The sequence below is a fragment of the Notamacropus eugenii genome, chromosome 1 (genome assembly GCF_028372415.1).
Source record: "Notamacropus eugenii isolate mMacEug1 chromosome 1, mMacEug1.pri_v2, whole genome shotgun sequence".
NCBI classification, from domain to species: domain Eukaryota; kingdom Metazoa; phylum Chordata; class Mammalia; order Diprotodontia; family Macropodidae; genus Notamacropus; species Notamacropus eugenii.
Genome location: NC_092872.1, coordinates 443,156,643 through 443,181,121, shown reverse-complemented (window position 1 = coordinate 443,181,121; position 24,479 = coordinate 443,156,643). Strand labels below are relative to the sequence as shown.

At 37.7% G+C, this 24,479-nt stretch overlaps 1 protein-coding gene across 10 annotated transcripts in view; it reads left to right on the top strand.

Moving 5' to 3' along the window:
* The window catches only part of TTLL11 (tubulin tyrosine ligase like 11), a 268,011-nt gene that overhangs the window by 148,916 nt on the left and 94,616 nt on the right, over window positions 1–24,479 (top strand). For 7 of the 10 annotated variants that reach the window (XR_011972101.1, XM_072631816.1, XM_072631811.1 and 4 more), the window contains one exon: window positions 13,973–14,071. The exons of the other annotated variants lie outside the window; for them this stretch is intronic. Coding sequence is in view for 6 of the 7 variants with exons in the window: in XM_072631816.1 (XP_072487917.1) it covers window positions 13,973–14,071 (99 nt within the window). In the remaining variant the exon portion in view is untranslated. The remainder of the gene's footprint in view (window positions 1–13,972; window positions 14,072–24,479) is intronic. 10 annotated transcript variants of the gene reach the window in all.

The following is a 24,479-nucleotide window of genomic DNA, read 5'->3' as shown; positions in this document are numbered from 1 at the left end:
AGAGAGTGGTCAACATCATCAAAGGAAGAAAGATGAAACACATGTGTGAGACCTTCAAGGGAAGCAAGTCTTGCAGTAATGTCAGCACATTTGTTAGTGTGGGCAGGACGATGAACAAGGGCCAGAGCCACTAGGATAAAAGTTCACTAATGTATTGTGTATTCGCAGTTGTATATTCACCTTGTTATAAGAAGTCAAGAAAACCCTCAGCTTCCTGACAGTATGACAGACTCCAAAAGCACAATAGGGATTGGTATAGGGGGTCACATTTTATCCAGTAGACAAATGGCAAGCTTATGTAAGCATATCAATTCAGCTGCCTTGGTGCTGAGGTTAGGTAGCAGATAGGCTGCTCAAACAATGTTATGGTTGGAGACCCTGGCAGTGACTGTGTACTGAATACCATTTCATAAAAGAGGAACCATCTGTATATAGGATGTCAACAGGGTTCTGCAAGGAGGTATCAGAGAGGTCATTTCAGGGTCTCTTGGCCATATCTACCAAAGAGGAACAGTCATGGGGAGGCTCCCTATTAAATTTTAAAAATAACATTCATATCCTAACATGGCTAGGTTAAGAACTAAATAATGCTTCAGCATCACATTTCTTTCTGCCTAGTAAAGTCACTTCATGTCTAACAAGCCTTTGATGAGAGAAGCTTGAGTATGATGAACGTGATGAGCCTTAATCTCATGGGGACACTGCATGACAAGTGGGGTCCCCAAAATCACATGCCTTTTCAACTAAAAGGCAGTGGCTACTACCACTCTCAGGAAATGAGTAGCCTCTGCATCCACTGAATCTAGCTGAGCAGAGTAATATGCTATAAGGTGAAGAGAGGAGCCAAGGGATTGAGTGAGGACCCATGGAGCTATTGCCTTATGTTTGTGTACAAAAAGAGAAAAGGGCTTACGGTAATCTGAAAGTCCTAGTACTGGAGCTAATGAAGCTTCCTTAAGGTCCACAAGGGCAATAAGATGTTCTGGTTCAGGCTGCAAAGATCCTGAAATATTATCTTTGATTAGAAAAACTAGAGGCTTAGTGATCTCATCAGAGGATGGAATCTGCTGGAGGAAATATCCATCCAGCTGCCCCCAAAATAACATGTAATTGTCTTTTAATTGTGTTAACCAACAATTGTTGATGAGCCTGTACACACTTTGGGGAAACAGCGAGTACCTGCAGAAAGAATGAAACTGAGGTACTTCCCCTGGGGGAGGTACCATTGCACCTTTGATTTAGAAACCTTCTGATCTCTTAGATGAATTTGGAGAAGAAGCTGTTGACTGTCATTTTGACAGACCTCAATGCTAGGTGCTGCTAGTAGGAGATCAATGTTCTGAATCAGAGAGGAACCCTTGAAAGTAATGGAAGCCAAATGCTGCAGCAATCTTTGAGAGAACAAAATGAAACTTTCTACATATCCTTGAGAGAGATGAGTCAACATTCGTTGTGTGTTCTTCCAGGTGAAGGCAAACAGATATTGAGTTTCAGGGTGAATGAGAATGCTGGGGGAAAGAAGTTGAGCAAAGATCTATCACAGGTCTAAAACAGGTAGCCTCACAGGAAAGTTAAGGTGATGGTCATAGGACGGGGACCTACTGAGTGTCTGGGTATAATATAAGCGTTAATAGCATATAAGTCTTGTACAGAGTGATAAACAGGTTTACTATCAGGGCCTGGCTTGGGTTTCTTAATAAGGAGGATAGGAGTGTTCTAAGGGGATTTACATGGAAAAATAATACCTTGATCCCTCAGAGAGTCAATGATGGGTTTAATACCTTTGATGGCCTCTCTGGACAAAGGATATTGAGGAAATAATAGTGTGGTACCTCCTTATTCTTGAGGGTGAAGAGGGCAGCAGATTTTAACAGTTTTTAGCAATCCTACATTTGAGAATCAGGGATGTCAGATGGAATCCCTGGACTATCATCTGGGGTCTCTTTGGTATTCTGCATCAATACAGAGAACAAAGGGATTTGCAAAAGCAGAGATCCATCAGGGAAAAGGAAATAGAGGCCCTAAGTTTACAGAGGAGATCATGGCCCAACAGGTTAATGGGATTTGGGCATAAAGAGAAAAGAATGTTCTACTGAGAGAGATCCAACAATAATCATACAGGGAGACAATTTGAGGACTTCCCCATTTCAACAATATTTAGAGATCCAATAGAAGTACACTCAGAATCTGGTTTGCTCATCAAAACGAGAATAGACGCTCCAGTATCTAAATAAGCAATTATAAATCATGTTACCAACTCTCAGGGAGACATAGGGTTCACTAGTGTGGGAAGAGGTAGAGACTGGGATAATTGGAGCAAGGACATCAGGATTGGGAAAAATGAAAAAATTCTCATCAGAATCTTATGTCCCTGCTTCTCTCCATACCCTCATGCCAAAGATCCTGCCTGGGTCCTTCCAGGGTCCCCTTTATTTCTATAGCTTGAGTCCTATTTCTTTCTACATTCTCTGAAAAGATGGCCCTTTTTGTGACAATAAAAACACTCATGCAGCCCCCAGTTCCTTGATACAGTTTGAATGGGAGCCGGAGTTGCTTGGGCAGGGGCCCAAGCTTGGAAGGGAGCCGGAGCTGCTTGGGCAGGGGCCAAGATTGTTTGAAGTTTTGGCTTAGGTTTCTCCTCTTTATCTCTCCCTTCATAAACATATTGAGCGATGCTTTTTAAGCTCACCAATGCCCTTTTTATGCCAACAGTACAACTCTTATGAAAGTATGTTCATATTTCTGGCATGGATTGATTAACAAAGGCTCAATTAATAATTTTCACGTCTCTCAGATTGAGTAGATCTAACCCAGTGTACCGCTTAGCACTCTTATAAAACCTACCATAAAAGTGGTTAGGGGTTTCATTTTCTTCTTGAACAGTTTCTTGGAACTTACTCTGATTTTCAGTGGGTAGCACACTTCCTTGCTTCTAATCAAAGATTTCCTAGCCTGTTGTAGCCTGATATAGTTGGCTAGAATGTTAGGGTTCCAATGAGGATCTTTTGGTGGCCAATTAGGAAGAGAGGCTGGGCCAGGAAGTACTCCTGCTACTGGGGCTTATCTATTAGCAACCTCAGTAATGGCAATTCTTTCCCCCTAGGGAAAGTAAGGTCTCCATTAAATCAGTTACATCTCCCAATTTAGGATTATAATATCTAAATATGACCTTAAATTGGGTTATAACAGCCCCAGGATCCTCATCAAATTTAGAAGTATCTCTCCTCCATGTGGAGAAATGAGAGAGACAGAAAGGTTGATGGTTTCTTATAGATAATAATATTTTGGTAGGTTGGATCAGGTACAATCCTTTCCCAGAAAGGAAAGACACATGTAACAGGTCCTTCATGTTCAGAGGAGATCAAATCTCCTGTTACACCAGTAGGGAGTAAGATGGAAGAAGAAGAAGAGAAAGAGGAAGAGGAAGAGGAAGAAGGAGGAGGAGGAGGAGGAGGAGGAGGAGGAAGAGGAAGAGGAAGAGGAAGAGGAAGAAGGAGGAGGGGAAGAAGAAGAAGAAGAAGAAGAAGAAGAAGAAGAAGAAGAAGAAGAAGAAGGCTGTTTAGCAGCATGCCTTGTTGGTTGTCCTTCATACTCAGAGAGGACCAAAATGACATCACTATGTTGCAATAAAGTTAGTGTGTGCCTTATCAGACCTACACAAGCTCAGAAGGTTCTACCACAGGTCAGACACAAATAGTCCACATGAATGTTTGGACTGGAGATGTTTCTAAATTTGTGCATCTCGTTTCTTTTGAGCTACTGCAATTCTGTCTTACTCAGTCTTTTGACACTATATCTCCCATGTCACACAATTCCAGAGTTCTTCAATGAGACCTTGAGAGTGTCCTTGTATCACTTCATCTGATCACCATATGAGCACCTGCCTTGTGTGAATTCTCCATAAAATGGTCCTTTAGGCAAATGTACATTTGTCATTTGAACAATGTGACCAGCCTATTGGAATCCTGTTCTCTGCAAGCCGCAGAGGTTCTCTGGAGGTAGAGAAGGTGAAGTGACAGAAAGAGTGGTGGTAGTCCTAAGAAGACTGGAGAAGAATAGGCAGGACAAAATATAAAGAAGAAAGTCTTTTAGGGGATATCAGGCCCAGTCCATCACATAAAGTGGGCCAGCAAAATCAGTATTGCATCTGATATGAAATGAGAAATTTTCAGTGACTAGCCTTAATTTCTTCAGTTTATAATAATGAAAAGTACCATATTTGAGCCAAAATAAATTACCAGCCAAACCTTTTGTAGTCTTACGCCAAATTTCACATAATTCAATAACATAGTTTTTTATTTTTTGGTGTTTCTTGGTTGAACCTGAAAGTTTTTTCTGGTCCCAGGCTATAAGGAAGTTTTCCGGAGGTGTTCTTTTTTGATATGTTAATACTGGGTCCCAGCTTTCCCTTAGAGGAGCTTCCCCAGCAGTGTGGGGGCTTATCTCAGTTTGGAAGAATTCAGTATTAAGGGGAAGTTGAACCTCTGGGTCAGTCTTCCATGAAGAAGTTCCTCAGTAAAAAAATAATCAACTGGAGCTCACTTTAGGGAGTTATTCTAAAAAGCTGTCCAGGGGTCCAAGATCTCCACTGAAGTCCCTTTGTGGTTGCCACCTATCATGAGTGAATCTATGAAAACTGAGGAAACAAAATCTGAGCTGTCTGCTTTATTTGCAAAGTGTGCAGTGACAACAAATTGGATCCAGGGCCCCTCAGCAGGCACAAAACCCTGAATACAGATTTTGCATGCATTTTTGTACATTAAAAGAAAGCAAGTATTTTACAAAATAGGATTATGTTATCCGATTTCTTATTGGAGGCTAGATTTGGGATTTTCTGAGTTGAGAGGGGTGAGTGAGTAGGTAAAATTCCCCCAAATCAGATAATATGCAGGAAAACAAAACTGAAATCTCAAAATGGAGGTTGTTCACAAAATGGAGTCAGTTTGATTCTCACAAGACCCAGGTATTATGATTAAATCCAATATTCTTTCTGCTAAACTAAGCTGCCTTTTATGAACTTGTGAAACCTTCTCATTCCTCTCCCCCAGCCTCAGTCAGGATCTCCTAAACCAAAGGTGGCAAACATGTCAGAGCAGCATGTTACCCACAACCTTGATGAGAGTGCAGCCTGAACCAGAGTATAATAGAATTGAGAAATATTTAACAAAATAAGTAAAACTACAATAAAGCACAGATAACATGCTTACAGCTGAGTGGCCCCATTTCTGTGTGAGTTGGGCGTAACTGTTTTAAGCTCTCACAGCTTTTGTCCCTCTTGTGTCTTAACCATGTTCTAATATATATCATAGTTATTTCTCTATGCATTCTACCTCTTCAGCTTGATTACAAGTTCCCTGCAGGCAAAGACAATGAATGTCTTTTTCATCTCTTTATTCTCCCTCAATATGTATTGCAGGCCTTTGCCCCAAAGCGCATACTTAGCAAATGTTCTTTGATTTGGTAATTGATTTGTGTGTATTTGTGTATGGTGGTGAGGAGGAGGTCCTGGTTGATGATTTCATCCATACAGCAAACTCCTATTGAAAAAAATTCTCTCTACTCATGCAGATTGGCAACTATTCTACAATTTACAGTCCTAGAGAATTGCCTGGGACATTTAAGAGATTAACTATGTTTCTCAAGATCACAGAGCCAGTATATGACAGGTAGGATTTGAACCCATGTCTTCCTGGCTCTTAGGTAGGCTTTTTATTTACTACACCATGATTCCTCTCTTTTTAAATTTAATAAGTTCAGCCCATGGTTCATATTAATAACCCAAGCCCTTCCAATCCAACTGAGGAAAGAGCCTATAAATACCAAGGAAGAAAGAGGCTTATTAATGAAGAAATATATATAAAAATCATGAAATGTCAGTGCTGGAAGGAATCTTAGAATATAAAATGTAGAAATATAAAAGGTTAGAGCCAGAAGGGACCTGAGGAACTAGAATTTTGGAACAAAGTGCACAAAGTCTAGAACTGTAGAACGTTGAATGTTAGAATGGGAATTAACCTTGTAGCACAGAATGTTACAATTGGAAAGAACCTTAGAATATACAGTGTCAGAGAGCAGGTGAAGATAATAGAACATAGAATGTTAGAACTATCTTCAATGTAGTCCAACCCCCTCATTTACCAGTAAGGAAACTACAAAAAGTTAAATGACTTATTCAAGTTCAAACAGCCAGTTGATGGCAGAGCCAGAACTGGAACACAGACCTCTTAGCTCCTAGATCACAGCTAATTCTAAAAACTATGCGATCCAACTAAGAAAGAACTTGATAATTGATTTGATTAAACATTGCTACTCTACTGGCAGACAGGAGACCAGGCAAAATAAGGCAACATCCTAAAGTTCCGGAGAGCCTAAGTAAATAGATCTCCTAAACATAAGTAGAAACCCTGCACTAAATAAATAAGGTATAAACCCAGGGAAACAAAATAAACCCAGAACTTATTCTAAGGGTGGTAAGTTGTCATGATGGAGTTTTAAGCTAACTGCTAATTAATTGAGTTGGAATATAAACAGGACTTACCACACAGCATTGAAACAGAAAGCCTAGCTATCTTGCTTGATGCATATTTCAGACTTCCCTCTGTGGTCCCTACTTACTGGAAATGTAGAAGTCTCATTATCTGAAAAATCTCTTCCTCCTAGAATACCTAGATCTCCATGCATCTTGGGACTTGCAATTCTGAAGCCATCTATCCTCACCTTAGAATCACAGAACAGTAGATCTAGATGAGAACTTTAGAACATTGAACATATACTATTAAGACTAAGAGGGAACATTGAAACAGAGAATGCTAGAGCCGAATGAGATCTTGAAACAGGATTTCCCAATCTTTTCAAAATGAGGACAATTTTTTAATGCCAAAAATGTTCAGTGACCCTCCATATGATGGTATTTGTACTATTTTTATTCATTGACCAAGAAAATTAATAATGACAAAAAGCTAGAATGGATTCAGTAATGTTTTTAAATTAATTTGTAATTTATTAATCACCGTAGTATCTGTGTATTTGAAAATTAATAATGCATCTATGTCCAAGACATTTTATCAGTCTACAGAAGGCATGTTTTCTTTTTTATGGACTTACATATATATTCAAAGAATATATTGTATATATTCTTGTCAATCATTCCCCACCCCTCCTTCAGGGCTCTCTGGTCCACAATTTGGGAATCTTTCCTTTAGAACAAAGGACAATTTATCTGGAGGGAAAATTTAGAACATAGAATATAGAATGTGAGAGCTGAAGGGGGCATTAGGATGTAGATTATTAGAACCAGAAGTCACTCTAGGTCTTAGAATATAGTGCTAGCGGTGGAAAAAAAATTAGAGCTAGAATGTTAGAATTAGAAATGAGTTTTAAAAAAATAGAATGTTAGAGCCAGTAGGACCTTTAGAGGTCATCTAGTACAGGATTTCTTAATTTATAGACAAAGGGACCCAAATAAGAGAATTGATTTGCCTAGAGTCAGTTTGTTAATTTGAAATATGGCTTCAGATAGGTTTACCAAATGGCAGAGCCAACACTAGAACCCATTACTCAATTCTTTGCCTAGTATTCTTTCTTCTATAACACAGCTGTCTCTAAGCATTATGAAATACAAAGATTTCTCTCTGAAAATTCAAAATTAGAATTTTTCTTCCAAAACATCAGAGAAAATAGAAAATTCCTATGTAACTTCCAGAGTAATTTCTTATTTGTCACAAAATGCTTATTATTTCCTAATAACTAGGCTAAAAATCGATATAGTGGGATGGAGGAGTGGTGGCAAGATAGAGTGTGTGTGATAGCAAATGGTATATTGAAAAGAGTCTTAAATATGGAATCGGGAACATTGGTTTATGTCTTGCCTCTTAAATTACATAGCTGTTGTGACTTTGGACAGTTAGTTACTTCAAGTATTTGGGCCTCAGTTTTCTCATTTGGAAGAGGAGGGATGTGAACTAAATTAGGGGTTCCTAGCCTTTTTGTATCATGTAGTGCTTTGGCAATCTGATGAAGGCTATGGATCCTTTCTTGGACTAATATTTTAAATGTATAAAACAAAATACATAGGACTATAAGGGAAACCAATTATTTTGAAACCTTTATTAAAATATGTTTTTGAAAGCAAGTTCACAGACCCCAAGTTAAGAACCCCTGAACTAGATAATGTCTAGAGTCCCTTCTAAATAAATAATTATATGACTCTAAATATAGCTAGCATTATGTAGGCTCAGTGGCTTAGATGAAACATGATAATAATAAGAGTAGCATTTATTTTTCAGCTTACTAGATTTAAACTCTACATGGGCAGGGACTTTTTCTTATCTAAACCATATATCTCCCTAGTATCCAGCACAGGGTGCTATATACAATAGGCACTTTAAATGGTTATTGAATATAGTACTTTAAAATTTACAAAATATTTTACATGTATAATTTTTGTATTAGAGGCTCCCTACTGACACAAAAAGCCTCACATAATGGGTACCTCTCACTTCTCTGACTCGTCTGTCTCTGCTCAAATGGGGAAGGGAATGCATATTTATTAAGTGCCTACTATGTGCTAGTTACTGTTGTAAGCACTTGACAAATATTTATGCGGCTTTTTGTTCTGTGAAGTTTGGATTGAGTCAAAGTGCCATACTTGAGGACCTAGAGGGCTGCATGTGGCCTGGAGGCCACAGGTTCCCCACCCCTGGTAGCAGTTCCTGTAAGGCTGATTATCAGCTTCCCTAATTAGAACTCAGGCTTATAATGCACAAATTTTAGAATATTTTGCTTATAGTTTTACTTTATATATGCTCTTCTGGTCAGTTAACAGTCCTGATTTCACTTCTAGCCAAGTTTTGGTGAACTGACCCTTTGTGCCCCTCTTTGCCCAACATCTGAACAATGTACTTCCTCCTGGGGAGTACCTTCCACTGAGTCATTTCTTTGTTTGTTTTTTTAATTTAGAAAGGGACTCATGCTTTCTTCTCTTTTTCCTTTCCATTTTCCCTTTGCCTTATAACAGCTGAGTTAGTTCATAAAAATCATCTTGAAGCTTTTCTGAGGTTTGAGAAAGTAGAAGAGGTGCAGAATTGAATTTTATCTGAACAGATGTCCATAACACACATGGAAGAATGTAGATAACAGCCAAAATGGCTACATATGCATTCAGTCTTCACAATACCTGTGAAATAAAGCATACAAGTTTTATTATCCCCTCTTATATTTGAGGAATCTGAGGAGAAAGAGATGTGACTTTCCAAAAGTTATATGAGTTAGTGACAAAGCTGATACTGCAATCTAGGTCTTTTGACTTCAAGTTCAGGGCTCTTTCCACCAGGTCATTGTCCCCATGCCTAAATGGGGTTTTTCACTTTGCCAAGAAAATAATTATAGCAACTCTTATTTTTATAGCATTTTAAAGTATGCAAAGTACTTTCCCCACAACTTTATGAGATAGAATAAGTATAATAATTCCTTTGCAAAGAAGGAGACTGAGGCTCGAAGATCTCGAGTAACCTTCCCAAGGTCACAGATCTAGCAATCAGAACTGGGATTCAAATTCAGATATCTTAACTTAAAAACCTAGTGCCCTTTCATCTATACTATGCTACTCTTATTTATAGAAATTTAATAGTGCCTGATTGTTCTCAGTCAGCCAAAAACATTTATTTAGTGCTTGCTATGTACCAAGAACTCTGCTAAGCCCTGGAGATACAAAGAGAGGTAAAAAAAAATCCCTTCCCTCAAGGACCTTAGAGTCTGATGGAGGAAACTACAAGCAAACAGATATGTACAAACTAGTGTATATGTAGGATAGATGGGAAATAAGAGGGAAGACACTAGAATTGAGAGGTTGAGAAAGACTTCCAATAAAAGATAGGATTTTAGCTGGGATCTGAAAGAAGCCAGAGAAGCCAGCAGGTGTAAATGAAGAGGGAATACATTCCCGGTATTTCTGGAGAAAATGCCTGAAGCTGAGAGATGGAATATCTTATTTGTGGAACAACCAGGATCAGGGTATGTCTCATAGAAAAAAGTGTGTGTAAAAAGACTACTGGAATGGTAGGAGGAGGCTAAGTTTAACCCCCTCCTACCTTTCCTCCTCAAAAACAAAATTTTCTGCTATTCAAATAAAGAAGACTCCTAAAGTCTTGTTTATTTGAATAGCAGAAGATTCTGTTTTTAATCGAGAGCCAGTGGAGTAGGAGGATGACATGGACTGACCTGTACTTTAGGAAAATCACTTTGGTGGCTAAATGGAGGATGGATTGAAGTGGGTAGAGACTTGAAGCCAGTAGATCCACTAGCAGGCAACCGTAATAATTCAGGCATGAGGTGATAAGATACTGTATGTACCAAAGTGGTGGTAGTGTCAGAGAATATAAGGCATATTTGAGAGACGTTGCAAAGGTGAAAGTCTTGGCAACAGATTGGAAATGGGAAGGTGAGAGATAGTGAGGAGTTGAGGATGATATCTGGTTGCAAGCTTGTGTGACTGGAAGAATAGTATTGCCCTCTTTGGTAATAGGGAAGTTAGGGGACAGTAGGGTTTAGAGGGAAAGATAATGAATTATGTTTTAGGCATGTTGAGTTTACTGGACATCTCCTTCAAGATGTCTGAAAGGCAGTTGGAGCTGCAAGATTAGGGGTTAGGAGAGAAGCGAAATCAGGATGTGTAGATTTGAGAATCATCAATATAGAGATAGTAATTAAATCCATGTGATCAGATTAGATCATTAAGTGAAGTATAAAGGGAAAAGAGTAAAGGGCCCAGTGCAGAACCCTGATCTCCTGGGAATTAATCGTTTTTGTGCTCAATCATTCAATATTCACTTTACAAAACCAACTTGGTGTTTATTTATAAGAAAAGAAAATTGTTGAATGTAGGGCTGGAAAGGGACCTTCGAAATAATTTATTCTAATGGCCCTCATTTTGCAGACAAGGAAGCAGAGACCCAAATAGGGGAAGCATCTTGTCCAAAAATCATACTGGATAGTAAGTAGCAGAATTTGAATTTGAAACCAAGTCTTCTGACTCCAAATTCTTTAACCATTTGTGCTACATCATTTTATAGATGACTCATTGGAAATTCTCTAATCTAGTTCTCCAATTAGGTAGATGTAATTTAGATATATCTAGCTAAGTATTATTTCACATCAACCATTTTATATAACTTTAAATTTAACGACATACGATATCTGACCCTGCCCTATTCAGTCAGAGGATGGGAGAAGTTAATTATTTTCATTTGGTTTAAAGGGTAGAACATAAGTTGAGCAGTTGTAAACCTAGTTTTGAATAACCCACTCACCTCCCCATTCCCATCCCCAGCCATGACTCAGCAATCTATGAACTGGAAAGTGGTTAGAGCAAGTGTCTAGGCCAAGGATAGGTATCAGTTGCTCATTAATCATAGGATATTGATATTATTTAAGTTTTACCAATGAAATGGGCTCTAGGGAAGAGGGAGCTAGGCAATCTAAGGAGGGGAAACAGAGTTAGAGCAGGAAAAACAAATTTTACACTGCATTAGTGTAAGCATGGCATCTAAAACAGGGAAGATCAAGTCCCATTATCCTCTCCCTGCTCAGATCACATCTGGACTGCTCTCTTTAGTTCTAGACATAGCTTGCTAGTTTAGGAAGAGTAGTGACAAACTGAAAGATGTACAGAAGAGAGTTACCAAGATGGTGAGAAGAATGAAGGGAGACTCCAAATGAGGATCAATCAAAGGAACCAAGTGTATTAGTGCTGAAGAAAATATGACTTAGGGAACCACAAGGGCTTTCATGTGAAAGTACTTATCCTACTTGACTCAAGTGAGTAGAACTAGTACAAATGGGTGAAAGTTACAGAGAGATTGATTTTGACTTGATACAAGGACAAAACTCCTATCACAACTGTCCCAAAAGTAGAATGGACTGATTTTGGAGGTAGAATATTCTGATGAAAGCTGCATGACCTCTTGTTTTGGATGTTAATAGAAATAATTTCTGCTAAGGTTTAGATTGGATGCTCTGAACCCATAAGGTTTCCTCCAACATCAAAATTGTATGGTTATGTGCATTTAGGAAAAGATCCCATACAGGGAATGTTGATAGCATCATGAGAATGTCATGAATGGCTCATGGACATTAAAGTTTGTGTTCCCTGAGACACATGGATGTCAGAAAAAAGGGGGTCCTAGAAACCAGTATAGGAATATATAGATTGGGTTGCCGATTTAGCCAGTAAAGGCAAACCTGTGAGCTTGTGAAATGTGGCCTAGGTGAACCAACCTGGGCAGAGATAATGGGTAAGTGGAGAGAAAGACAAGGCAAGGGGCTATACATTTACTTCAGGTGGAAACTCTGGAGAAGAAATCTTCAGAGGTCACATAGGTAGGGTCTTTCCTAGCTAGGAATTCAGGGTGAAAGAATAGGACTTTAAGGTCCATGGTTGGAGGACATAGGCTGATGTATATTTCCTTGCTGGCTAGGTACCTACCTAGGAGATGGTATCATCTGGTGAGAGGGAAAAATTTTAAAAAGTTTTTTCTTTCCTGCCTCTAGACTGGGTTTCCACACCCACAGTTAAGAATTTTAGGGTTATAGCCTAGAGCCACTGAGACACACATTACCAAGCCAAATCCACTGGCTAAAAATAGCATCATCATCATCATCATCACTCAAATTCCTATAGTACTTTAAGATTTACAAAGTTCTTTCTTCAAAATATCTCCATGGGTCAGGTAGTGCAAGGATTATTATCAACATTTGACTAGTGATCTAATAGAGATTAAAAATGGTGAAATGACTTGCTTAAGATAATGTAAATATTAAATTTTAGGGTTGGAACTTGAATCCTGGTTTCCTGACTCTTAGTTCAGGATTTACTATATTTTGCCCAGTGGGCTGCTTCCCCTGAAATTGATCCAACTTCCAACTCAGGCAACATTGGGTCTCCTGGCTCCAATGTTAAGAACTAAGATCTGAAATAAGGGACAAAGGGAACTAAGAAAGAATAAAGCCTAGTTTCAAGAGCATTATGTTGTAAGACCAAGATTAACTGATAAGATGCTGGTAACTTGTAAACTTTCCTTTTTAGTGGATATTGTAAATTATCACCTGTTCCCATATTTCCTTGTAGTGCTTAACAGTAAAATCCTTTCAAAGAAGGATTAAATGCATTTTTCAGGAACTAGAAAAAGAGAAAGCCCCATATCCTCTCCCTCAGACTTATTTTGGTGGTTTTAAAATTCTCCCCCAGGTGCAGTTTTCTCCCCTGAGGCAGAACTCTTTCACCTTGCCATCCTGCATCAACTTCCTAGATAATCCTTAACCAGATCTTTTGCCCTAGAGAATCAAATCTGCCTGATCTGAATTCCTGGGAGGAGGCAGCTACCTGAGGGAAGTGACTAGTGGTCTTGGATACAGAGCTGTGAGACATGGCTCTGTTTTTCTCTGCTTACTGCCTGGTTTATCTATTGACCCTGTACCCTTCTGGGAGTGGCCTCTAATCTCCAGGTCATAGAAGACACATCCCTATCTCTGGCTATATAGATGCTGTATCAGAAGTGGATGCAATGTGATTAAAGAAGAATTTAGGGGTGAGGAGTATGTTGGCAACAATGAAGTAATTAAAGATACCGACAAGTCAAGTCCTGAGGATTGCTGACAGAATAGAAGAAGGGGATAACCCATTTTTGCTTTATAAAGGAGTGAATTTTGAGCCTCCTATTCCCAAAGTTCTATAGTCCAACCAGGGATGAAGCACTCCAGGGTGCAGCTGATTAACTGTTAGACTTAAAAGACATTTACCTTTGAGAGCATCTAGTCCATACACCTCAGGTTAGAGAGGAGGAAACTGAGGCACAGAGAGAGGAAGTGACTTGCCCAAGGTCAAAGAGCAAGATAAACATTCAAGACAATCTTGTGTCTACTATAAAATATCATGTTTCTGACTTGCTCAATAGCTCACTCTACTTTTTGATTTCAGCTTTCCAGATATCTTTATGGACAGAAAATCCAGATTCCCATCCATTTTTGGCAGAATGTCTCCATCGAAGCTTCAGTTTTCAAAGTTTTCCATAGTCAGGTATTCACCAGTTGAGCAGCTTCCATCATATTTAGTGGTACTTAGCTGTAGTTTATAAGTGGATACAGTCCATAAGTACCATATTATCTCAGTCAGAATGATGGGGCCTATATAGGAATGGATATAGTACATGAATAGGTATAAATCTGTAACTTGGATGATATTTTAAGTAGAAATAATTCTTTTATTTTCTTTGAGATTAGATGTCATGAGTTGGGCTGCTTCTGGTCATTTGGCATAGATTTATTAAGTACTTAATATGTGCAAGTTATAGGTGCTACATGGGAGGCAAAGGTGAATAAGATATGGTCGCTATTCTCAAAGAGCTTATAATCTATCAACTGTGGCCTTTCTTTTCACAAAAGTGTAGAAGGTCCCTGGATTTTGACTCAGTATCATTTTTGATCTCTATTTGGTAGCCTTTCCAAACTCATCCAACAATAGTGAAAAGCCTGATATAGTTAGAGAACAATCTATCTGTGTGACCTTGAGCAAGTCACTTATGTTATCTGGGCCTTTTTTCCCTTATTTGTAAAATGAGGGGGTTACACAAGCTGAGCCCTAAAGGCTCTTCTAGCTATAAATCTTACCATTGTATTTATCAAGTGTCTATATTGAAGATGATAAGATGAATATGATAGGGTCCTTGCCATTTGGAAGCTGAATTCTATAGGGGGAAATAAGATATAGATCTTTATCTATAGTTTCATATATATATCCATATCTATATAGCCCTAAATCAATATAGATATATGTAACCAATATAAAACCATTTGTAAGTGCATGTGAAAGTCATAGACAAGATGAAAGTAATCTTCTCTGCCTTCTCTTTATAGAAGGAAAAGCTCACTAACTATTGCAGGAATCCAATCCCTTAATTATTCTTTGTAGTTGTCAGTGCACTGGTACCACAGTGCAAGGAATTACCTTTGCAGCTTTTATCTAGTCACATACTCCGTCAAACAAAAATATTCATTAAGTGCCTACTTTTCACCCACTCCAAAAGTACACTTTAGGGAAAATAAATGTAATCTCTAAATTAGAGAGTTGATATTAGTCAATCTTTTAAATAATTTGAGGCTTTTTGACAATTAAATTGTCTTTTTTATTATGAATTTGATCATTTCAATATGCAAAGAACAAAAAAAATTATATATAAACCTATGAGCTGCTGTTAGTGTTTTTCAAAAGTATGCGTTAAATTTAACAAGGCAGTAACAAAATTATGATTTATGTCCTCTTCTGAAATGTTTTTTTCTTTTCTTCTGAATATTTTTAAATGTTTTATTCTTTTTTCTAGAAGCCTATCATTTTAACAAATAAGTTAAGTCAAGCAAAACCCATCAACACATCGGCCTCGTGTGAAAATGTTAACAGGCTTCTTTGGTGTTCCCCAACAAAATGAGACTTCCTAACATAGACTTGTGCACTCATTACAAACATTCAAAGACTTACACACATGCAGGATCGATATTGATCTTAGCAGTAATATCACATTTATTCCCAGGTTTAGCGTTGTAAAAAGAGGTGATTATTTATCAAAATAAACACTAATTACTTAGGGAGATTTTAGCTCGGAACAAATTTAACAACCATCTGCCAAATCACCTCCAGTAAAATTAACTCTAGTAAAAACTTTTAACAATTCAGTTCAATAAACATTTATGAAGCACCTACTCTGTTCAAGCACTGTGTTAAGTGCTAAGGACACAAAGATAAAAAAACAATCCAGCCTCCCTACACATTAAGAGCTTGTAGATTACATTTCTCCGGCCCTGGCCTCTTCCCCAGTTTTGTATAGAATATTTCTTTCTAATTCACACAGAATCTTTACACTGGAGTTAAATTCTTGAGTCTACAGTCAGAGAAGTTCTAGGACTTTCTGCTCTCTTAGCTTCAAAAATTCCTCCAGCAGTTTGTCCCATACTTCTAGTTCACTGTATTTCTCTGGCTTAGATACAATTAATAATTCTCATGCTTAAGCTTTTGGAATTGACTCCAGATGACTCCACATAAGCCAGAATAGTCATTATTCCCTCTGGTGCTCCTTGATCCCTACCCAAGTGACTGAAGAATAACTCTAACTAGTCATGAACAACATCTCTGTGCTGAGGTAAAATTCCCCATGATGACTAGTTTAAAAAAAAATTAGCCTTTTCTCAATTAGACTACCTCTACTTCCTTACCTGTTTATCTCTTTGTAAAAGATCTCACTCACTCTCCATCCTTCCTAATCAGTTATTTGCCTTATCTCCATGTAGTTGGTACCTTGTCAACCACTACATCTGCCCTCCAACGACTACAACAAGCCCTCTTTTATGGTCTAGGTTTTCTTTTGTTTTAATCATACCAGAACTGTTTTCTGAGGAACTTATTTTACCACAGATATTGTCTGTTTGTTTACAATCTTGAAGCTTTATTTTCTACCAGAGAAACAAATAGATACCAGTAAGACCACTAAAAAATATTTAAATAGCAAAGATTTTAAACAGAGATTATATATATAATTATGACACCTTAATCTTTATAAGATATAAAATTATAAAGTATTTACACAGAGAAATATGCCTACAGAAGGGAAGTTATAGATGTGTTTTTTGATTCCTGCAGTTTGGGGCACATTGCTAGTAGCATAACACCCCTTCATTCCCCATCTTCTGCAAAGACCTCCAGTAAGCTCTGAAAGACCGTAATACCTCAGAGAAAGAAGCATAAAAGAGAAGAGGGTTCCCTCACTCAGATTCCAGAGTACTCTAAGAGGAAGCCCACTTCCTCTTAGTTTCTTATCTGTGGAGGAAAGAGTCACACTAGCTAATCATCTTTATTCCTTCTACCTCTAAGAACCTGTGATACCATTAGAAACCGGTTTGATCAGAAAAGGAGCTAGGATAATCCCATGGTGCGTGTAAGGGATCACAACTAAAAGATGGTGTTTCTAAGTGTTTCAAGACATTCTATAAAATTTTAAAAAACCAGAAGACTTTCAGCATCTTAAAGTGATTTTCCTCTATGGAGGATCTGCAGGAAAATGTGAACAAGAGTTGTGAACAAAATGTTGAGAAGGTATGGATGGTTGTGGATCTATATCAGTGGAAAGTATCTACTGTGAGATCAGGATCACAAAATGTTTAAGCTAGAAGGGACTTTGAAAATCATCTAGTTCAATCCCTTTATTTTATAGAGGAAAAAACTGAAGACCAAAGTGATTTACACAAAGTGATAAAGCAAATAAGTTGGCAGAGCTGTGACTTGAACCCATTTCTTCTGACTCTCTTATCAATGCCCTTTCCATTCTACCATGATTCCTCACTTTACCCCTAATCTTATTCTTACTAGCACCACATTCTAACCAACTGAATCTAGTGGACTAGTCTTAAAATATTTTGACTCTAATGTGTTGCATAGAAGATAAGAACATAGTGACATTTAAAAAATTGTCTTCTCTCAGGTTTTTTGCCTGGTATCTCTTGAAAGAACGAGTTTCCAAATTGGCTCCCAAACCTTACAACTCAAGCAGTCATATGAAATGTTGTTCAAATGAGATAATGTATGTAAAACACTGCAAACATTGAAGGCACTTTAAAATATTACATATACATGTATATATCATCATGATCATTATCATTTATGTTATAGATATAGAAGACATGAAATATAGTACTGAATTGTCTGCTTCCCCACACACAAGTTTGGGTCTTCATTTCCCCATATGTTAAACGACAGAGATGATTCCAAGGATTTCTACTGTATCATAGTATACATAATGATTGTTCTGTATTCTAAGCTCCCTTCTAGCTCTAATATTTTGTGTTTTAAAATCCCTTTCAGTTCTAAAAAATAATTCTGTGTTCTAGTGGATAGAGCTTTGTTCTGGGAATCAGGAAACCTAGGAATTAAATTTTTATGAGATCTTAGACACCTCACTTCCCTTCAGGCTGCACGATGAGAGGTGAACTGTTTGACCTCCAGCTCTCACAGATGGTGGATTTAACAGGAGGGTATCACCTAAATGAAAAATTAGAAACTGTTAAAATACCAAATCCTAGATTATCTTCCCAACACTGGATTCATGTTAAATAAATGAGGACAATAAAGAATGAGTGATAAATTTTTATTTATAGAGGTGGCATCTCTTTAGTCCTTGGTTTTCTCACTGAGAAAATGGTGATGATATCTTTGTCCCGCCTCCTTCTCAGGGATGTTGGAGGACAAAATGAGCTTATGTATGTAAAGTGCTTTGCAACAATAGAGCATTACGCAAATGTAAACTACTGTTATTGTTCTGTCCTTGTAACACAACACGTTACAAGTTGGTCATTGCACTCATTGTTAATTGAGGAATTCATCTGCTTTCACTTTAGTGTGATTGCATTACATTTATCCTGGGAGTCAGAGATTTTCCTGTTAGTTCAGTGGCCTGGCTAAAAGCAGTATCATGAAACATATTCTATTTCCCATTACCAGCCAGTCTTAGGAGGAAGTAGAACTAGGGGGGTGGTATGGATGAGCCTATGTCATGGAAAGAGCTCTGGGTCTTGAGTCGTCCCAGACTCAGCTCTAACACTTGATAGTGGTGTGGTTCTCAGGAAGGCACTTCCCTTCTCTGAATCTGTTAGTTCATCCTCTGTTGGTGGACAGAGTGATACTTCCATTATCTCTACCTCGAACACTTCTAAATCTTAGAATGCAGACAAGTGCGAGTTATTAGGGTACAATACGGTGAGTTCCTGGGTTGGTTCCACCAGTACATTGTGTGGATGTTATTTCACCAGAGGGGAAGGACAGAGCCCCCACTTATTTTGTCAGACAGGCAGTCTTGGTTGAATCTGAGCTTTACCACAAAAGCTTACACAAGCTCAGTCACATTGTCAGGAACTTGCTTTGTGACCTTGGACAAATTATTCACCCTTCTGTGTCTTGGTATCTTCACCTATAAAATGCAGGAGCCTTTTTAGTCTTAGAATACTACGCTATTTTACTGGTCAAGGTCTTTGCCAACCTTAAAATTCGATATAAATATGAATTGTTATCACCCTTAGAGAAGGCTTCATTTGCTTCTGGCTATTGCTTCACTGCTGAGGATAGTCTACATAGCACTAAAGTAAATGTAGAATAATATTAATAGCAATAACTAACATTTCTGAAGCACAATTAGGTTTATAAATGACTTTCCTCAGATCTACCTTGTGAGGCTCACAGGGCAATTATTATTGTTTCCACATTATAGATGAAAAAGTCAGCTCTGAGAGAGAACACAACTTCTTCAGGGGTCACACAGGTGGCAAGTGGCTGAGTTGGAGTCACAAAGCAGATCTTCTGACTCCCACATCCCTTGTTTTTTTCCACTACTATGCTGCTAACAACCTCTTACATCAATTCAGCCTTTTGCCTCTTTTCCTATCCCATATCAAGGTATTCCAGTGTTTCTTATGGGACATCCTACATCCTTGCTTTCTTATCTGCATCTGAAATCATCTCAAATCCTTCCAGTCTGTCTGTGTCTATGGCCCCAGGATCATTTGTATGTGTGGGGGAATAAAGTTTTCTAGTCAAATTTACAGCAACCTTACAGGAGCTGATTAACTTGGTAGCGTGAAATTGTAGGTTATCCTCCTAGCTCATGCTCCAACAATCCATATGTATGAAGCTTTGAGAACTGACTGCCTTGCAGGATTAAGCATAACCTTTGTGGAGCCTCATTTCGTAGAACAATCTCTCTCACTGCCCTGACTTCTTGGTAAGGTGGAAAGTGTTCTATTTCAGGATGGTAACAATAAGAGGAGATTGGGCCTAAAATATATGTTGTTGGAATTTTGGGAAGTCCTCTTCTATTTCAAAAAATTGGTCACATCTAGAACTATTCAGCTTCAGTGAATAGGTTACGGATGTGGATGTGATAATTGTGTTATTATCCATAGAGCTGGCCTAAAACAATAGTCAGCTTCCAAAGACAAGATGCTTTTGCAAACCTTACATGACAAGCTTGTCATGGAGATAGGCTGGGATTTACAATTAACTAGGCTTCCACGGAGGCTAGCTCCCAAGGTTCAGATAGCTTTTGAACTAAGAATCAGCATGACATCATGGGAGGAGGAGTGCTGCAGTTGCAATCTGAGGAGCTGGCTTTGGAACCTGATTCCAATCCTGACTGGTCTCATGACCTTGAGCAAGTCATTGTCCTTCCTTAATTCTGTTTCTTCTCTTGTAAAATGAGGATAATACCATTTCCCATATCCTTTTATTTTAAGGGTCAAATAAGATAATATGTAGAAAGTAGTTTGTAAATCTTTGAAAACTTTGCCAAGTGCTATGCTGACCCTCAACTATTACTATTGTTATTATTACTACCCACATAATTTTATGCAAGCCATTTCAATTTGGTGAGCTTTAGTTTCCTTAAAAATAAAGAGAAGATGATATTTTAACTCCCTATTTCATGGGGCTGTTATACAGAAAATGATTGGTAAGGGTTATAAAAAGAATGTGTTAAGCTATATAACCTGTAACTTCCTTTAAACATCCCCACCTCTCACATTCTATGTTTTGTCATTTCTAGCTCTAATAGTCTTTTTCTTAAAATTCTGAACTTGCTTCTAGCCCTATATGCTAAGGTCTTTACAAGTGTAACAAGTTGTGGCCTGTGTTCTTAACATTCTGCGTTCCAAGATCCCTTTTATTTCTAAGATTTTTTTATGCCTGTTTCAATTGTACAGTGTTATAGAGAGAGAAAGAATATGCTTGTTGTTGTCTTGAGCAGACCTTGATGAGGAACAGTAAGTGCTGTCACTACTAGCAAAGTCACTGTAATCAAAGCAAGCATTTCTCTGTTCCCTAGTGGCTACGTTTCCTTCTTATTAATTGACATGCCCTAAATATGCATAGAAGAAATGTGAATATAGCTAGTGGCCTTCTAATCTGAGTCTTCAGATTTTCAAATTCTTGAACTTGTGAGACCTTTAGACATCTTGTGGAATCAGCAGGGGAGAAATCACTTTAAAAATGTAGAATGATGAGTAAACAACCAGTCCTTATAGAAGAAACACCACTGCAAACTGCCTGACTCTCTGCTTGGGGAATTGGGTAATGACAAGAGAAATTTAAAGTACTGTAATGAAATTTGACAACAACTCTACGTTAAGGGAATTCAGATTACACAAAGAAAAACTTAGACAACCTCTCTGGACATGATTGCTAATATGCATGCCTAATTTTTAAGTCTTCTCCATTTTTCTCCCTTGAAATCCAATTTTATTAAGACTGCATGGAGAAAAAAAAAAAACATGTCCCTCTCAAAAGGATATAAAAGGCATGTTTGTAAGTATCCTACCTTAGAATTAGGATAATAAGACTCAGGGTACCAACCAGACTTATTTAGGGGAAAGTTTAGAGCAGGTGGGAAACGCTACGGCCTCAAGGCCACATGTGGCCCTCTAGGTCCTCAGGTGTGGCCCTTTGACAGAATCCAAACTTCACAGAACAAATGTCAAAGGGCTGTACTTGAGGACCTAGAGAGCCACATGTGGCCTTGAGGCCACAGGTTCCCTACCCTTGCTCTAGAGGAAAATACATCTGGAAAGACTTAGAAATCTGAGTAGCCGTTATTGTTACTATTTTTATCATAGCCAGTTAGAGTTAGAAGTGACCTTAAAACATAGACTGTTCAAACACTGGATGTAGAAGTAGCCAAAAAAAGAGAACACTGGCTTTGAAGTCATTGGGTCATAGATCTAGTGCTGAAAAGGGGCCTCAGAGACCATCTAACCCAACCTCCTCATGTTATCCATGTTATACAAAACAAAACAAAGAAACTACGGCCCAGAACCCAGGTCCTGTCACTGCAGAGTCAAGGCTCTTTACACCATGCCATACTACCCCAAATCAGAAGCTCTGGTTTCCATTGTTGGCTCCAACATTTACCTGATGCATAACCATATCCAAGTGACTTGATCTGTTTCTGAACCTCAGTTTTATCATCTGAAAATGGGGCTACCTGTCTAACATAGAATCATTGTAAAGAAATCAATTTGCACATCTTAAATAGTTACAGAAAGCATGTACAATTATCAATACCTAGACATCTGTTTTAGTGAATAGGAAGTGCTAGTTACCAGATTTTAACATAGTCAAATTTACCCCTACTCCTGAGCACTAGAGTTTAGTATTTAAGTGGTCCTCAGTTTGGGACTGATTATTTCCTTAAAGTTCATTTGTAAATCAGTTGCTTGAAACTTAGCTTCTTGAGTATAGGGATTGCATCTTTGTATTTAAATCCCCAGCACCAAGCACAGTATCTAACATTTAGTAGATGTCTAATAAGTGCTTATTGATTGGGTGGTTCCATTGAAACAACATTATCCATAATATAATTAAACTATAATACTAAAAATTGTAAGCTTGAATTTTGAGTCCTGGTGACAGGAGACACAAAATGCAGGAGAAAAGCCAGGGAGAAGTAAATGGGAAGGAACAGGAAGGGGAAGAGAGAATGTAGGGGAAAGAGGGGTAGAGAAAAGGAAAAGAAGGAAAAGATGAGCTTAGAAAGAAAATTTGCTTCCTCCTTTCTCTTGTGCAGAGCTGGTCCTAATTAAACATTTTGAGTAGGTAGCAGTTGTCTTTTTATCTTTTTAATTTTTATAAATACCAAGAAACGTGAGCATTTCCATATCCATAAGACAGAAAAAGAGGATTGTGCATGAAACCACAAATCTTTATTATATATAGTTTGTTCATTATTTGAGAGAATATAGTAGTTTTCTGCTTTTCTGTGTCCCTTTCTGAACTTCCTTCTATTCATTAAAAAAAAATCCACAATGACCATCCATTCTTTCCTTTTATTTGACGTCACCATCCCTCCTATTCTTCCTATCAAGGTTTCTGAAATAAAAAACAAACTTGTAACAAATAAGCAGTCTCACAAAACAGATTCACACACTGACAATGTCTGAAAATGTATATTTCATTCTGAACATGTCGATCATTTAAAAGCATTTATTAATCACTCATTATGTGCCTAGCAGTATAGCGAGCACTAGAGACACAAAGAAAGTCACAAAGAGTCCCTCAAGGTACTTACATTCTAGAGGCAAAGACAACATGTAAATAATTAGGTGCTTATAAGATAGGCACAGAATATAGATCTTTGTCAGGCAGTGATTATTATGCTTCTTCTTTGAACTAGAGAGGTGACTCCACAGATTATTTCATTGATCAGAGTTCTTAAGTTTTTAAAAAAATTTTTTTTCAGTGTTGTGGTTATTATATAAATTGCTCTCTCAGATCTCACTTCATTCTTCATTAGTTCATATGTCTTCCCAGTTTTTTAATTTATCCTTTTTTATAATTTCTTATAGTACAATAATATTCCATTATATTTATGTGTAATACTTGTTCAACCACTTCCCAAATGTTTCCATTATAAGTTCCATTTCCAGCCACTTCCTTTCATTTCCAATTCTTTGTCAACAATGAAAACCACTGCTGCTACGATTTTTTATATATATATACATGAGTCATTTCCTTCTTTCTGTTACGTCTTTGGGATATAGACTTAGTATGGTCAAAGAATGCACACCTTTTGGTGACTTTTTGATATAATTCCAAATTGCTTTCCAGAGTGATTGGACTGATTCACAACTCTACTAGCAATGCAGTAGTGTACCTGTCCTTCGAAATAATTTTATTCCCCATTCCTTTCCTTTCTTTTTTTTTTTTTTTTTTTTGCCAACTTGATGGGTGTGGCGCAGAATGTTGGAGGTGTTTTAGTTTGCATTTCACTTATTACAAATGATTTGGAACAATTTTTCACATGACTATTGATAGCTTGGATTTTTTTCCTTTTGAGAATTGCCTGTTCATTATTCTTTGACCACTTATTTATTGGAAATGACTATTGTTCTTATAGGGCAGCTAAATGGCACAGTGGATAGAGTTTTGGACTTTGTGTCAGTAAGACATCGTCCCGAGTTCAAATTTGATCTCAGTCACTTATAAGCTGTGTCACCCTAAGCAAGTACCTTAACCCTATTTTCCTTAATTTCCTCATCTGTAAAATGATCTGGAGAAGGAAATGGCAAACCACTCTAGTACCTTTGCCAAGAAAACCCCAAATAGGGTCAGAATGAGTGGGACATGACTGAAAAAAAGACTGAAATTGTCCTTACACATTTGAATCCATTCCTTATATATCTTAGATATTATTCCTTCATCAAAGAAATAAACTACAGCACAATTATATCTATTTTGTTTGTGCAGAAGTTTTTCAATATTATGTAATGAAAGTAGTCTATTTTATCTTCTTTGGTCCTCTCTATTCCTTGTTTAATCATGAACTTTTCCCTAGTCCATAATTGTGAAACATGGATCTTCTTGCTTGTAAACTTTTGTATGTAGTTCTTAGTCTATTTGGAAC